General features: G+C 46.8%; 1 protein-coding gene across 3 annotated transcripts in view; it reads right to left on the reverse strand.

The window, feature by feature from the left end:
* Positions 1–14404, reverse strand: part of LOC119456255 (mitogen-activated protein kinase kinase kinase 12-like) — a 237110-nt gene that overhangs the window by 159099 nt on the left and 63607 nt on the right. For all 3 annotated transcript variants that reach the window (XM_037717919.2, XM_037717911.2, XM_049660863.1), the window contains exon 5: positions 4812–5001. In XM_037717919.2, coding sequence (XP_037573847.1) covers positions 4812–5001 — 190 coding nt within the window. The remainder of the gene's footprint in view (positions 1–4811; positions 5002–14404) is intronic.

Here is a 14404-nt window from a genome sequence, read left to right on the forward strand (position 1 = left end):
ATTTCCCAGACGATGGTTTCGGTTTCGTTTGCAGCTTTGCCGTTTAGCGTACGTATTACATATTAATTTCGCGTCAACAAAGTTCTGCCAAACGAAATTTTTCGCGTCTCCCGTGAATTTCGTTATAGCGGGACTCGACTGTAGTAGCAAGGGTGGCAAATAAGCGATATTTCTCGAAACTGGATTTGTCTAACGATACTGGCGGATACCTATGGAAGAAGCTTCCAAAGAAAAGACAGCTTTCTTGTGCTCAAAGGGACTATTTCAATTTATGTATATACCATTCGGTCTAAAGATAGCGGCAGCAGTGTTCACAAGAGTGATGAGACGGGTCCTACATAGTGTGCCACACGTTTAACATTATATTGATGACACTGATTGCCACTGTTACAAGGGATGAACATCTTCAGGCCATGGAAAAGCTACTAACGAGATTAAAGGACACGGGGTTCATGATAAAGCCAACCAAATGTGAGCTAGGGTACAATGCCGTGGAATTTTTTAGGCACAAATTGGGAATGGGACAAGTCAAGCCCAAGGAGGATACCCTAGACAAGATCCAAGCAGTGTGCAGGCCCAAGACAAAGAAACAAGCACAATCATTTGGACTTACACGATTTCACAGAGAATTTATCCCACAGTACGCTGAAGTAGCTGGACCATTGATAGAGTTGACAAAAAAGGGGGCAAATAACGTAGTGGAGTGGGGTGAACATAAACAAAGAGCCTTTTAAATGCTAAAGAAAAGCGTAGCACATCCGCCGGTGCTGTTAGCACCAAACATACGGAAGGAGTTTGTGCTACGCACTGATGCCTCCGACAAGGCATTAGGAGCAGTACTCCTGCAAGAGAAAGACGAGAGACTCCATCCAGTATTTTTTGCTAGCAGGCGAGTTAATAATGCAGAACGGAATTACTCGACCATAGAGGAAGAATGTCTTGCCCTTGTGTGGGCAGTAAAGAAATTTCACATCAATCTATTTGGCAAACGATTTCGGGTGCAAACGGACCACCAGCCTCTAGAGTTTTTGAATAAGGCTAAGCTGACTAATGATGAATAATAAGATGGAGCCTCACCTTGCAAGAATACTGCTTCCACATAAAATACATTAAAGGGAGACAGAATGTGAGGGTCGACTTCATGAGTAGGGCGATGAGTATAACATAATGATGATGATGAGTATAAGTAAAGAGTATAACATGGATGGAGCAAGTGTACAAATGTAAAGTGGTTGGAACAATGAACTTGCAAACGTTGCGAACAGTGCATGTGGTGAAATGTGCATGACAGGGTGGTGATGTGTTGTGACCACGACAATGCAAAGAAAAGCACTCAAGTCACAGTGGGAGAGTCAAATTCGCCACCAAGAAGACCGACAGAAGGAAGTTTTTTGAAAAAGAACTCCTGAAGAGGGGACCCATGTCATGTGTAAGAGGCATGCAGCACGGAAAGAAAGAAGAGAATGATGAGCATGTATCGGTCCGAACGGCACAAGCCCTCGAGGAGCGTGACCCGAGCCGTGATCGAGGGAGAAGCGGCGCTGAGCTGGCATTATCGACGTGGCTCTGGGCCAAGAAGGTTGTAGCGTCAGCATCACACTGGCGACGGAAGCCATGGAGGTTCGGTCAAGTCCGGGACGCTGGCAGTCCACGGTGTGGCCGTCGACCTCGGCGACATTCGAGCGAGGCTCCTTGGACCTGCTGCATCCTGTCACAGCAGTCCCGGGCACTCCAGGAAGGCACGACCATCACGTACCAGCACGTACGATAGTCCCCGGGGCGTCTCGTCGGCACTCGAAGAAGGAACAAGGCGAGAGCAGCGGCCAAACCCGGAGTTAGGCCTAACCTGTGGGGCCTTGCTGCCACGTCACCGACGGCGTTCGGGACACCAGCATCAGAGACAGACAAGTTGACTGGCCAACACCAAGGCGGCAACATTTACGGAGTCGGCGAGAACACTAACTATGATGAGGATCCGACACGCTTCGGACTTGGAAGATACGTGCGGCAACAAAAGACAGTAAGAATGGTCCTTTCTAGTAACGTCTCAGCCAGAGGCTAGGGTTGCCAGACTATCGCATAGGAAACGCCCAAGGACTAACACAGGCGGAACTAAGGACACGTCAATTTATTGTTAATTGTTATTTATTGTTAGGTTGTATAAGAGTTAGTGTTTCTTCCTTGCATTTTATTTTGAGTGAGTTAAGGGTTGAGTGTAATTAAAATATGTTTGCTGTGCTGCCCTGCATCTCCCAACTCCATCTCCTGTAACATCCGCACGCCCGCGAGATCGGTGAAACATGACAGTCTGGCGTCACAGATTTCATAGTATATTCTTTGTATTTGAGCTGTCGTGGGCTGATAGAAGTTCTTAAAGGGTCCCTGAAACAATTCGGACAAATTTTGTAGACGCGTAGGGTGCAGCTACAGTAAAACATTCACGTCACATTTTAAGTGAAGCATCTCATATCAAGAGAGCTACGGACGATTACAAGTTACCCTCCTCCCTAGCCATGCATTTCCTCCTCAACTCGCTCGCCGAGTGATCGGGGATAAGCTCCGCCTGCGCTGGCTCTACGTCATATTGTGACGTACGTTGTCGTCTATTTCCTGTTGTCTTGGAGCCAGCATGCGAAGGCTCACCAACCTCTCCGCTAGCCGCCCGGCCGTCAATCCCCAGCGAGAGCGATCAAGCAGCGTGCGTTGCGAGCGTTCTGTCGCAGCGCCGAGTGTGTCCGGTATTCCAGTAACCACAGGCGGGCTGGGTGTTTTGACTGATATCCAGAGGCGTAAACTAAAGCCCCTCCATACCGCTGTGATGAAGGAGCTTCGTAGACGTACGTGAGCGGCCTGATCGGCATGCAGGGCCCAGCCATCTGGTGGCGCAGAGCTTAAACAGCCAAATACAGATCTAATATTCCTGTAACCAAGTGTAAAACATTTGAAACATATAAAAAGACAACGTAATCAAGATTGCGCTGCTGCCAAAAATTTGAGCCAGCAGCAAAGTAGAAAAAACTTGGTTACTGCTATATTAGCTGTGTGTTTGCTTGAGCTTTGTGCCGCCAGGTGGCTGCACCGTGCAAGCAGTTCACGTTTGCCCCTCCGTTCATCACATAAAACGTGGTAAAACGGCCAGTACACTTACGCTTGCGTTCACCTGAATATCGGACAAGCTAAATTCTATTGTGGCAATGCTTCGACGTGAAGTGACGGCCGCAAACGCGTAGATGCTGGCGCCGTTTGGATACCGTCAGTCCGATGCGCTGCAGCCACTCCGCTCGTCTGCTACCTTGCAGCGGGGCACGATGTCGCAGCTTGACATGTCGCCGATCGCTACGTTTTCAGCCCACAACGCAAGGGCGAACCATGGTGCTTGCGAAAAGACAGAACAAGACCAACACTGACCTCGCAGCTCTCGTCAACAAGGAGCACGTTATAACACAAGCAGACGACACTTGCTGTGAGCCGGAAGTGCTTTATGTGTAGTGATACATGTCCTTGTGCATTCTCTTTCTGTTGCTTTCTTTATATAGAAACAAATTAACTAACATCTAAACTATTACGAACATTTCTTCACCATAATGTTGCAAAAATTATCGATAACGCGCCCTGGGCAGCCAATCAGATAGCTGGCCCAGTGACGTATTCTGGGCAAATTACGTCATCTGGGCACAAAACTCAGCCACTTGGCGTGCTGCAATCGGTAGCGATGTACATTTTTAAAACCTTACAATAAATTACACGCTTTACGTCGAGCGCTTAGATGCGTCAATTATTGATCAGAAGGACCTACTCTAACGACCCAGTACGTTTGTACACGAAAGGGAAAACAGCGTGAAAAAACACGACAAGAAGACAAGAAGGGGGACACACACCAGCGCTGTACACAATCGACAAACGTTTGTACACGCATTTGTACACAATCGTCAAAATCGTTTCAGGGTCCCTTTAAGTGTGCTAAGCACCGTCTTCTGCTCTCCTAGTATGGAATGTAGTACAATTTCACCAATTAACAGTTCTCTAGGTCCGAGCAGTCCCCATCAAAATCTATAATGTCACAACGCTCTGGGGCAGGAACTCCTAGGCGGGATGTGACATCACGGATTTCACAGCATATTTTGTGTATTTGGGCCGTTGTGGGCTGATAGAAGTTCTTGAAGTTTACTAAGCACTGTCTTCTCTTCGTCTAGGATTGAATGTAGTACAAGGAATGTAGTACAAATGGGATACCTGCCAGGCTATATGGCAACATGTAGCAGGACCTGTCACTGCTTCGACGTCAGGCCTCACACCTTAGCCGCATGTTTACCAGGATGGAGTCCTAGCAGCAGGATAAAGTTGTCTAGGTGCATTTGCCCTAAAGGTCACCATGGCCCATCGTCTTTTCTGGTCTTCTGGCAACACACATTTTGAGGTCCACAATTTCAGGAACACCACAAGGTGTCCCCTGAGAATATGGTTAATCTACTCTGTTGGGATGGGCTCGGTGGCCTAACACACACGCTACTGAGCCTCTTGAGATTATCTGGTAGTCACTAGGTGGCGGTCCTTTGGGCACACTACCATTGCTGTAGCGCTGTGCAAATTGCCTTGTAAACATAACCCCAGCATATAGTTTCTCCCCATAGCAACTTAATTGGAATAGCAATGCATTCCAACTGCAGATTTTGAGTACTTGTTTCTCCAAACTGGTGCAAGAGCCATTCAGAGAGTTTCTAGTAAATTTAGTGATACTTTAATAACAATTATTGCAGAAATGTATCTGACACAAGTCCTTGGTATGGCAGCCATGCACATTACTCACTCACTTGAAAGCCACAATGTTGGGGTGGTTGAGTTTCCGCAGGTGCCGGATGTCAGTCTCTGCCAAGCTGGTGACCTTCTTGACGGCCACTGTTTCATCATGCAGCTGGCCCACAAAGACGGCACCCTGAGCTCCACTGCCCACAAACTGGAGATGACCAATGGCCTCAAAAGGGATCTCCCAACTGTCGCCCCCTGCGCACAACACAATGCTACAGGCTAGGTTCTAGCAATCGCATCAGCAAAAATGTCTGCCCCAGTATCATTTAATTTCATCAACAGAGAAGATGTAAGCTGTCAAAAATCAATGCAGGTTGAAAAGTCAAGTTTTTAATTAATTTATTATTTTTCTTATTGCAAAGCTACATTTCAACATTTTCACGTGTAACAAAATCTTCTCCTTTTCTCCAATTTTCTCCAACCAGAAGGCTGCAAAAAATCATTCCAACTTGAAGCATGGTAGCTAGAGGTTTCACTTTCACAAGCTTTGCCCCGCTCTCCTGGTGTAACAAGCAAGCCCTGGCTGAATCGGCCCCAGCTCATTCTCAGCAGTGCTCAGGTGAAGGCGACACTTCCCACATATAAGAGGCTGACAAGAAAAAGGCTGTAGTCATGACAAATCCAAGACACGGCCGAGTATCTCAACAGCAATTGCTGTGCCCCAACACGGTTGTGGAAATGGCCACTGTATACAGGGTGTTTCAGCTAGCTTGGGCCAAGTATTAAAAATACAAACATAGGCTCTACGCATGTCGTATTGGCGCAGTATTGTTCTGAGCCGTATGGAGCACGTCATGATATTTTTTCCAATCTGCCAAGCTGGGTAATTAGCAAAGATTACTTAATTACCTTTTTAATCATTAACTATAGCGAAAAATCTTCAACGCAAAAGTTGTAGCACTTGTTCCGAAACACCGGATTATTTAATTGGTGATAAGATAACTGCCCTGCTTAATGTTTTTCCAGCGTTTCTTTAAAGTGCGCGAAATTCTGAAAATACTACGTGACTGCCGGCTAATGCTTTTAGTGCCCTCAAATGTAAGTTGAACGAATTAGCAAAGGCTGCTCTGCACACAGAGGTCGATTGAACAGGTTGTTGGTGAGTGCGATGGACGTTAAGTGACAAAAGGGGCGTACCGTTTTAAGAAAGAAATTCTACAACAAAGTGGCCGCCACGTGCGAATGCGGTACAGGACTGGAGACAGCATTTATCGCAGCGCAGGCATTTTTTCCTTTTCTTTTCGGACTAATGAAGAAATGCGATGGAGGGGGAGAGGGTGACAGTGTGATGAAGGACAGAGATAAAAAACACGATCGCAGTCACCGACAGTCTGTTCAATCGACCTTTGTGCGTGGAGCAGCCTTTGCTAATTCGTTCAACTTACATTTGAGGGCACTAAAAGCACGGCACATTAGCCGGCAGTCACATGGTATTTTTTAAATTTTGCACACATAAAAAAATGCTGGAAAAAATTAATCAGGGCAGTTATCTTAGCAGAGATAAAATAATCTGATGTTTCTGCACAAGCGCTATAACTTTTGTATTGAAGACTTTTCGCAAGCATTAATAATTAAAAAGTTAATTAAGTAATCTTTCTTAATTACCCAGCTTGACGGATTAGAAAAAATATCATGACGTGCTCCATACGGCTCAGAACAATACTGCGCCAATGCGACACGCGTAGCGCCTATGTTTGTTTTTTAAATACTTGGCCCAAGTTAGCCGAAACACCCTGTATGCTATACTGTGCTTCAACAAAGGCTTTGAGGAAGTTTTACAGGAGCTGGCCGTCCTTCACTTTGAGACCACAGAAGAATCAAAAGGATTTCTGAAACACAGACAGCTGAAGCTAAATCTTGTCATCATACACTCATTACGGTATGAATTTTCAATAATGATGCATTATTATAATTATTATTGTCATTGCAGTGCAGAAAAGAAAGCCCAGCTGGAGGAGGCAGCTGGAAAGACTGGTTACTGCATTCTGGCCAAGTTTCATGCAAATTCATGGGTCAGTCTGTCAGATGTGTCTGTCTGAACTCTATGACAAAAAATTTATATCACTCCAAAAAGTCCTCCAAACAAGGTAAGTTCATAAAAGTATTACTGGTCAACATTTTAACCATGCTTCTATAAATGAGCTCAATATACAATAGTTTTCAGAAAATGCCTCCCTTTGAGGCTAAAAAATTGGCCCCAAAATGCTAAATAAAACCGGTACATAGGTCCTACCTAAAAGTTGCAAAAATCTATTAAGGTAAAAACCTGAATATACTAACAGTGGGATGTTTCTGCACTTGCTGCCTGGTCTCACTGACCTTATGGTCTCTCTGGCATAGTATGCAGGCGTAAGCAAACGTGTTGCCACATTCACTTTTGTGATGGTGCTGCCACGATCGTCTCAAAGACACGGATTAAGACACACAGAATAAAGTTTTGGGACCCCAATATATTATGTGACAGAGATTATGCCGGTCAAACTTGGGATATTATATGTGGGTTATTACACTATCTTTTAAATGCAACTAATTTTCCACATGTGCAACGCATTAGCAGTGCAAAAAGACAAATAACTGAATTGAATTCTGGGGTTTTATATGCCAACACTGCAGTTTGATTATAAAGCACACCGTAGTGTGGGACTCCGTAATAATTTGGATACCCTACGATTCTTGAACGTGCACCTAAATCTAAGTACACGTGCGTTTTTGCATTTCGCCCCCATCGAAATCCGGCTGCCACAGCCGGGATTTGATCCCGCAACCTCATGCTTAGCAATGCAACACCATAGCTGCTAAGCCACCGCAGCATTATAGAATATGATAAAAAACTTACTTTTGCAGTAATGCGCAAGTACACCTTGCTGTGACAGTGGGGCCAGGTATTTATTTCAGAGGAGGGGGAGCACGCATTAGACCGGGAAGGGGGTGGCTGTGCAGACGAGCAATGTTTCAAGTCCCTTTATGCCACGTATCCTGATACGCAGATATTTGAGGGGTGAGGAGGAATAATACCTTGCAATTTGCGCAATTTTATGTTGTTTTGCACTTGCCAACCGACATTTCACATACTCGTGCTGTACTTCATTTCTGACGAGAAAAATGGCTGAGGTCATAACCCACGTTGGTGGTAACTAAATTTGTTTTGACAGGTGGCCTTTGTTTCGCTGTGGCAGGAGCTGCTGGTAAGTCATTTGATGAGGAATAATACCTTGCAATTTGCGCAATTTTATGTTGTTTTGCACTTGCCAACCGACATTTCACATACTCGTGCTGTACTTCATTTCTGACGAGAAAAATGGCTGAGGTCATAACCCACGTTGGTGGTAACTAAATTTGTTTTGACAGGTGGCCTTTGTTTCGCTGTGGCAGGAGCTGCTGGTAAGTCATTTGATTGTTTTTCCCATTATCTCACTAGAAAATATAATGAACAAAGTGTTATTACATGAAAATATGAGGCACATCTAAAACAATCCATTGGAAGCAGCAAACAATACATCCGTGTTATGCAGTGAAGCATATCATGCAGGAAAAGGTACCACGAATGCGGAACATTGCGCATGCACCTTAATTTACACACACATGCGCACTCTCTGGTCACAGTACAAGCACCAAGACGCCCAATATTTGCTCGCAGGCCTTCAGAGTTTTCGATAGACCTTTACTCTTTTGTTGGCTTTCGACATTCCCTCGACTTTCAGAGTTTTTTCAACTTACCGCCTTCTTTCTCGCTAACTTCCCCAAAACACAGATGGTTTTTCTCCACTTCTTGGAGCACGGCGCGCGCGTATAATTAGGGATGCGTACTATGCCCCGTTAACAGTCTTCTATACGAGATGTGCATGAAGGGCAAAACGAGGGCCCAAATCGCCACAGCAACGTCAGAAACAGCTCTGAATAGCTGCCAGCATCATTATTACGTGTCTAGGTGTTCGTACTGTGACTGGAGACTGGTCTGCATAATTAAGGAACGCGTACTATGTCCCGTGACAGTGGCGATTTGAGCCTTCGTTTTGCCCGTCATGCACATCTCGTATAGAAGACTGTTAACGGGGCATAGTACGCATTCCTTAATTTACGCGCGCGCACGCGCTGTGCACCGAGAAGTGGAGAAAAACCATCTGTCATTTGAGGAAGTTAGCGAGAAAGAAGGCAGTAAGATGAAAAAACCAGAGTCGAATTAACGGAAGTCTACTGGAATTAACGGAAGTCTACTAGAAATGTTTTCCATGCAAGTAACCTTATTTCTGGTGTGAACCTTCTCAGAAACCTCCTTCAGAAGCCCAACTGCTTTAAGGCTTTCTTTTCAGAGTAAGAGACATGTTTGTCCATTTAAAATCTGAACTGAATATGACACCTAAATACCTAAAAAATGTTACAAATGAGAATGTATGATTACTGATAGTGTAGGCAGACTGGAGAGGAAGCTGTTTACATGTTATAATCATAACCACTGTTTTTTGCTAATTTACTTTTATTTGCCATAATGTGCATCAAGAATGTACTTTTAATAATGTTGTGACAGTGGACACGCACCGCGTGGCGGCTATCACGGATTATCTGGTTGCAATCACTTTCGCCTCCCCGTATTCCCTTGCCCTGCGATCTGGGGGCATATAAGCAACACCCCAAGACAATAAAGCAGGTTTTTTCCTTGTTGGCTCAATGAGTGCTGGCGTCTGGTCACTTCAGTGGCGACGAGGGTGGGATGACTGAAGAACACCACCAGGAAAACGGAATGGCCAGCTATACAGGCCCACCACCGTTTGACGACGCCACCGATGAATGGCCAGCGTACCAAGTTCATCTAGAGGCATTCTTCCGACTGCCATGGCGTTACAGAAGAGAAGAAGAAACGGGCTCTGCTCGTCGCAGCGCTGAGCACCAACATGGTGGGCGTGATTGCCGGATGCTGCACGCCAGCCAAGGTGAACGAACTTTCATACAGCGAGGTCGTGGCCCTTCTGCAACAATATTTTTCGCCGGAGCCTAACGAGATAGCCCAGCCGTACAAGTTCTTCACGCGCAACCAATTGCCAGGTGAGCTGGTCAAAGAATTTCTTCTGGCCATTCGTCAGATTGCTAACACGTGCAATTTCAGAGACAGTCTGGACAGAATGCTGCAGGATAGGATTGTATGCGGGTTGCAAAACTCCAGAGTACGTCGGCAACTGTTAGCGAAAACAGGCCTGACCAGAAGCGAGGCCGAAGAAATAGCGCTGGCAGCTGAGAACGAAAAAGGAATAGGCGCGGCCAAGTCAGACGAAAACGTGTATGCAGTAACAGAGAAAGGTGCACCAAGGGAGGCACGCCGAATGTCATGCTTCAGATGTGAAGGTCAGGGGCACAGCACAGTAACATGCCATTTCCGCTCAGCTGTATGCTACAAGTGCCGTCTACGTGGGCGCCTGGCGAGGGTGTGCTCCCATCGCACAGATAAATTGCCTTTCGTGCCAAGAGTGTCACATCAGGACGTCAGTATGCTGCTGGAGCCGAGGGATGACGACGCCGAGACTGATGGCCTACCATATTTATTCGAATCTAGGCCGATAGTTTTTTTTCAAATAATCATATACGAAACTCTAGGGTCGGCTTAGATTCGAGGATTTTAAAAAACGCGCCAGTTTTTAACTGAAACTGATAAATATGGTGCATAGTTAGCGCCACCTAGAAAAGTCAGTATCGCAGTCGCTACTAGCTGCACCAGTAGCCAACTAAAGTACACGAGGGACGTCGCCATTTTAACACAGCTCATTGGCCAATTCACCAGTCCCGCGTCCCACCGACATCCGGCCAGAAAGCAACACGGGCCATCCAGAACCAGAGGACCCACCTGCAGCAGGATTTCCTGCATCAACAGGCCCACCGCCCCTCGGTGCTACTCCAACCCTGAGGAAGTCCACTCGGATCTGAAGACCCCCCCGAGCGGTTCTCCCCTTAGAGAAGGGGGGGGGGGGGGGAAGAAGATTGTTGTGACGTCAGCGTACATGCACCGCGTGGTGGCTTTCATGGATTATCTGGTGGCCATCACTTTCGCCTCCCCGTAATTCCCTTTCCCTTGCCCTGCGATCTGGGGCATATAAACAATGCCCAAAGACAATAAAGCAGGCTTTTTCCTTGTTGGCTCAATGAGTGCGGGTGTCTGGTCACTTCAAATAAAGCCGAATTTAAGAGGTCCTCGTCACTAACTACGAATTATATGATATAGGATGCAGGCATCAGCTAATAACCTTAAGTTTACCGGAATGCCTTGTGTAATGTCAGTAATGAAAACCAGGAAAAAAATTCACCAACGATTAGGACACACCCTAATACAAAATTTGAGTGCAGCTCTATATGTGTTTTCATTTCGCGATATAATGGCTGGCATGGACAATCTCTCTCGTGCAGCACATTGCAAATACAGCGAAGTATGGCACGACTGACTCGCTCAAGGCTCATTCACACCGGTGACTAAGAGCGGTCGCACGACCAAGTTGGTCGCAAATGGTCGCTTTTCTTGAAAAGCAACTATTTTAGGCAAGTCGGTCGCTTCTCTATTTTTAAGTCGTGCGACCGTGGTCACAAAACTGCTAAACCAATCAGCACCACGCCGAAAGTGATGTTATGTGTTTTCATCCAGTGGGTCCTCCTGCGTAGCACCAAATGCAAAGTCCATGCCACCATGGGAGACTACAGGCCTGTAATGTCACACGTACACTTCTGATTGCGATCGGGGCCGATCCGGATTGAGTTCGATTTGGATTGAGTGTTGCTACACAGTCATTCGCGATCGCGATCTTGCAGGATCCAGATCCGGACAATCGCGATCAAGCCAATCAGGTAGGTCAGACGTCTTGATCGCAATTGCAGGCTGACGTCTGTGCCCTCTAGCGCAGTATTCTGAAAAGGCTCAAACAAAAAGCGAAAGCAGCTCAATAAAAACGTTCAACGAGCTTTTTATAAGCACTAGTATATGCTGTAAAATTGAAATATTGTCCAAGTTTAACCATATATTGCAAATCTGCATTTGCAGCCGATGCATTTTGCAGCTGTGAGAGTTGCAGAAGATCAGCCGACAATGATAACTCAATCCAGATGGTTACACCGTGTAGCAGCGACCATTGTTGATTGCGATCAAGAAATCCTCGGCCCTGATCGCGATCAGAAGTGTACGTGTTACACCAGTATAATTGGTGTCTTGTCTTGTGATGCTGGGATGCAGCAGTTCCAGCAATGTGTCGAATGTACGGGGTGGCATTCGCTGGAAGCTAAACAGCAGCAAAAGAAAGCGCAACAAACACAAACCCCTTTTTCCAGCTGCCGTTCTTCGGGTGAGCATGCCACGAAAAACTAGAGGCTAACAGCTTCCCTTAAAATTTATGCACTGATTCCCGCACAACACGAACTAGAAATGACAAGTTACTTACTATAATATTCCTAGTCATGCACGCAAAGTTCGGGCAGGAGGTAGCTTGCGTGGCCAGCCACTTCTCGCGAATGTGACCCACCAGGGTCACACGTGACCCACCAGTGTCACGTTTTCTTCGGAGGCTTCCATGCTGCCACAGCTGACACCATGGCAGAGCAGATCAGCATAGGGACGACGTCTTCCTCTTCGCTCGAATCAAAATCCATGGCTGTTGCCGGAACACAAGACCAGCGAACATAATGCCAGCGAAGTGGATGCGAACTGCATAGATTCCTATAGTTCCCGCTGAGAACGATAATCACCGGGATCGCGACTTGCAGGTCACGCTCAGCCAGGCTTGCCGGTGTGAGCATCAGTCGCCCTCAGTCGCTTTTTGGTCGCCAGTCGTAAACGGTCGCACGACCACATCAGTGGCCGGTATGATTGAGATTTTAATCTGGAGATCAAGAGAGCCAGCGTGTGGGTGGCGTTTGGGCGAGATTCACCGCAGCCGCCACTGACAGACCGCCCAGACGTGCACTACTCTGGCGCCATCTCGTAGTCATCGTCACTGCACTACGCTTTTCTTGTCACCCTTTCACCATACCTTCCTCCGCCGCTTTCCGCCTCATGGTTCCGCTGCACCCTCCTCGCGTCTTTCATTCCCCGCGATGCTCTGCGTTCGCTTTCATCTTTCGCTGTGCTCATTCGCTCGGTTATGCAGACGCTTGCCGCAGGAACGGGCGCGTAAGAGCTGCACTCTAAAAAGTGGCCTTAGTACTGATCCCTGTGGGATGCCCATCTTTACTACTGGTGGTGAATCAGAACCACCTGTTTTTGACAGGAAAGGCAAGCATTAAGGCTTCCAAGTGTCATTTTTTAGTGTAGGCTTAAGTTTATTGAAAAGCATTGAATGGGAAACACTGTCGAAAGCTTTTTCGAAAACTAAGAGATCATTCCAATTTTTTCTTGCTTGTCTAACATGGCTACAATGTCATGAATGATTTACAGCAGTTGTGTAATTGACATCTCTTTTTGGAACCTGTGTCGCCAGGTGTCTAGCAGGCAGTTTTGTTCAAGAAAAGGGGATATGTGCTTGGATATACAGTAGAACCCTGCTGTTACGTTCCCGGATGCTGCATTTTCCCAGCTGTTACGTAGCTTTTGGCCGGCCCCGGCACAGCCCCCATAGAACCCAATGCATTGGTAACCCCGCTGTTGCGTCGTAACTGTGGGACTGTTCCCGCATCATACGTTGGGAACTGCCACCCCGCGCCAGCCGAGCGGCCATTTTGACTTTTCATGTCGCTTGGCTTGGTGGCTTGACGATGGCATTGGCCGCCCAAAGTACCGGGGGCGACATCTATGACGTATTTTCGGTTTCTGCCAGTAAAAGTATGGCCTTTGAGATCCGTATTTGCTATCTAAAGATGGTGTCTATGATGCGTTGTGGCCCTAAAATTGGTTTTGGCTCATAGATATTCCGTATAAAGTCCAAGGGCGATAACGCAGTCGCCGTGCGCCGTATGCTGTATGTGCGAGTGAAAACGTGCGAGGGGAGCCGACGACCGCGTCTAAATCTCGCGCGCGCAAGAAAGAAAAGCACGGAGAGAGCGCGCCTTCTTCCGTTGCGCTCGAGGCACCGGCGAGGGGAGAGGGGGAGGGAGGAATAGCAAGCGGCGTTGTACTAGAGTGTACTAGAATACGGTCGAGTGGGACGAGCGGCTTGGGCGGCGCATGCTTTGTAGTGAGGCGCCCGACGTGGAAAAATACTGTGGCGGCGTTGCGGTCCAACTGGATTGGGCCGCATCAAGGTCGCGCCGTTGGAAACTGCTGGCGATACTGCTCGGCAGGGTCATTCGTACTACTTCGCGCGCTGGTATTTGGGATCAGACCGCTGAAATGGTGTTCATAGTTGCATATGACATGTATTTATGCCTTAAGAATAAATTCCTTTCTTTCTCTTTCTCTTATTTTATTTTATTTTTTAATGCCGCTCGGTAATTGCGCGTGCATTGCGGCCGCAGTGTCGGCTTTCATTCTACTATGTTACTGTACGGTTCACTTTGGAGAACAAATATTTTTCGCGTTCATCAAGCAGCATGTATCTCTCGCGTGTATTGTTGCGCATATAGTTTTCCATCAGTAGGTCTTGCGAAAAGCAGACGAAGAAACATATGTAACCTTCTTGCTTGCCGCTTCAAACAA

Source organism: Dermacentor silvarum, chromosome 1 (genome assembly GCF_013339745.2).
Source record: "Dermacentor silvarum isolate Dsil-2018 chromosome 1, BIME_Dsil_1.4, whole genome shotgun sequence".
NCBI classification, from domain to species: Eukaryota; Metazoa; Arthropoda; class Arachnida; order Ixodida; family Ixodidae; genus Dermacentor; species Dermacentor silvarum.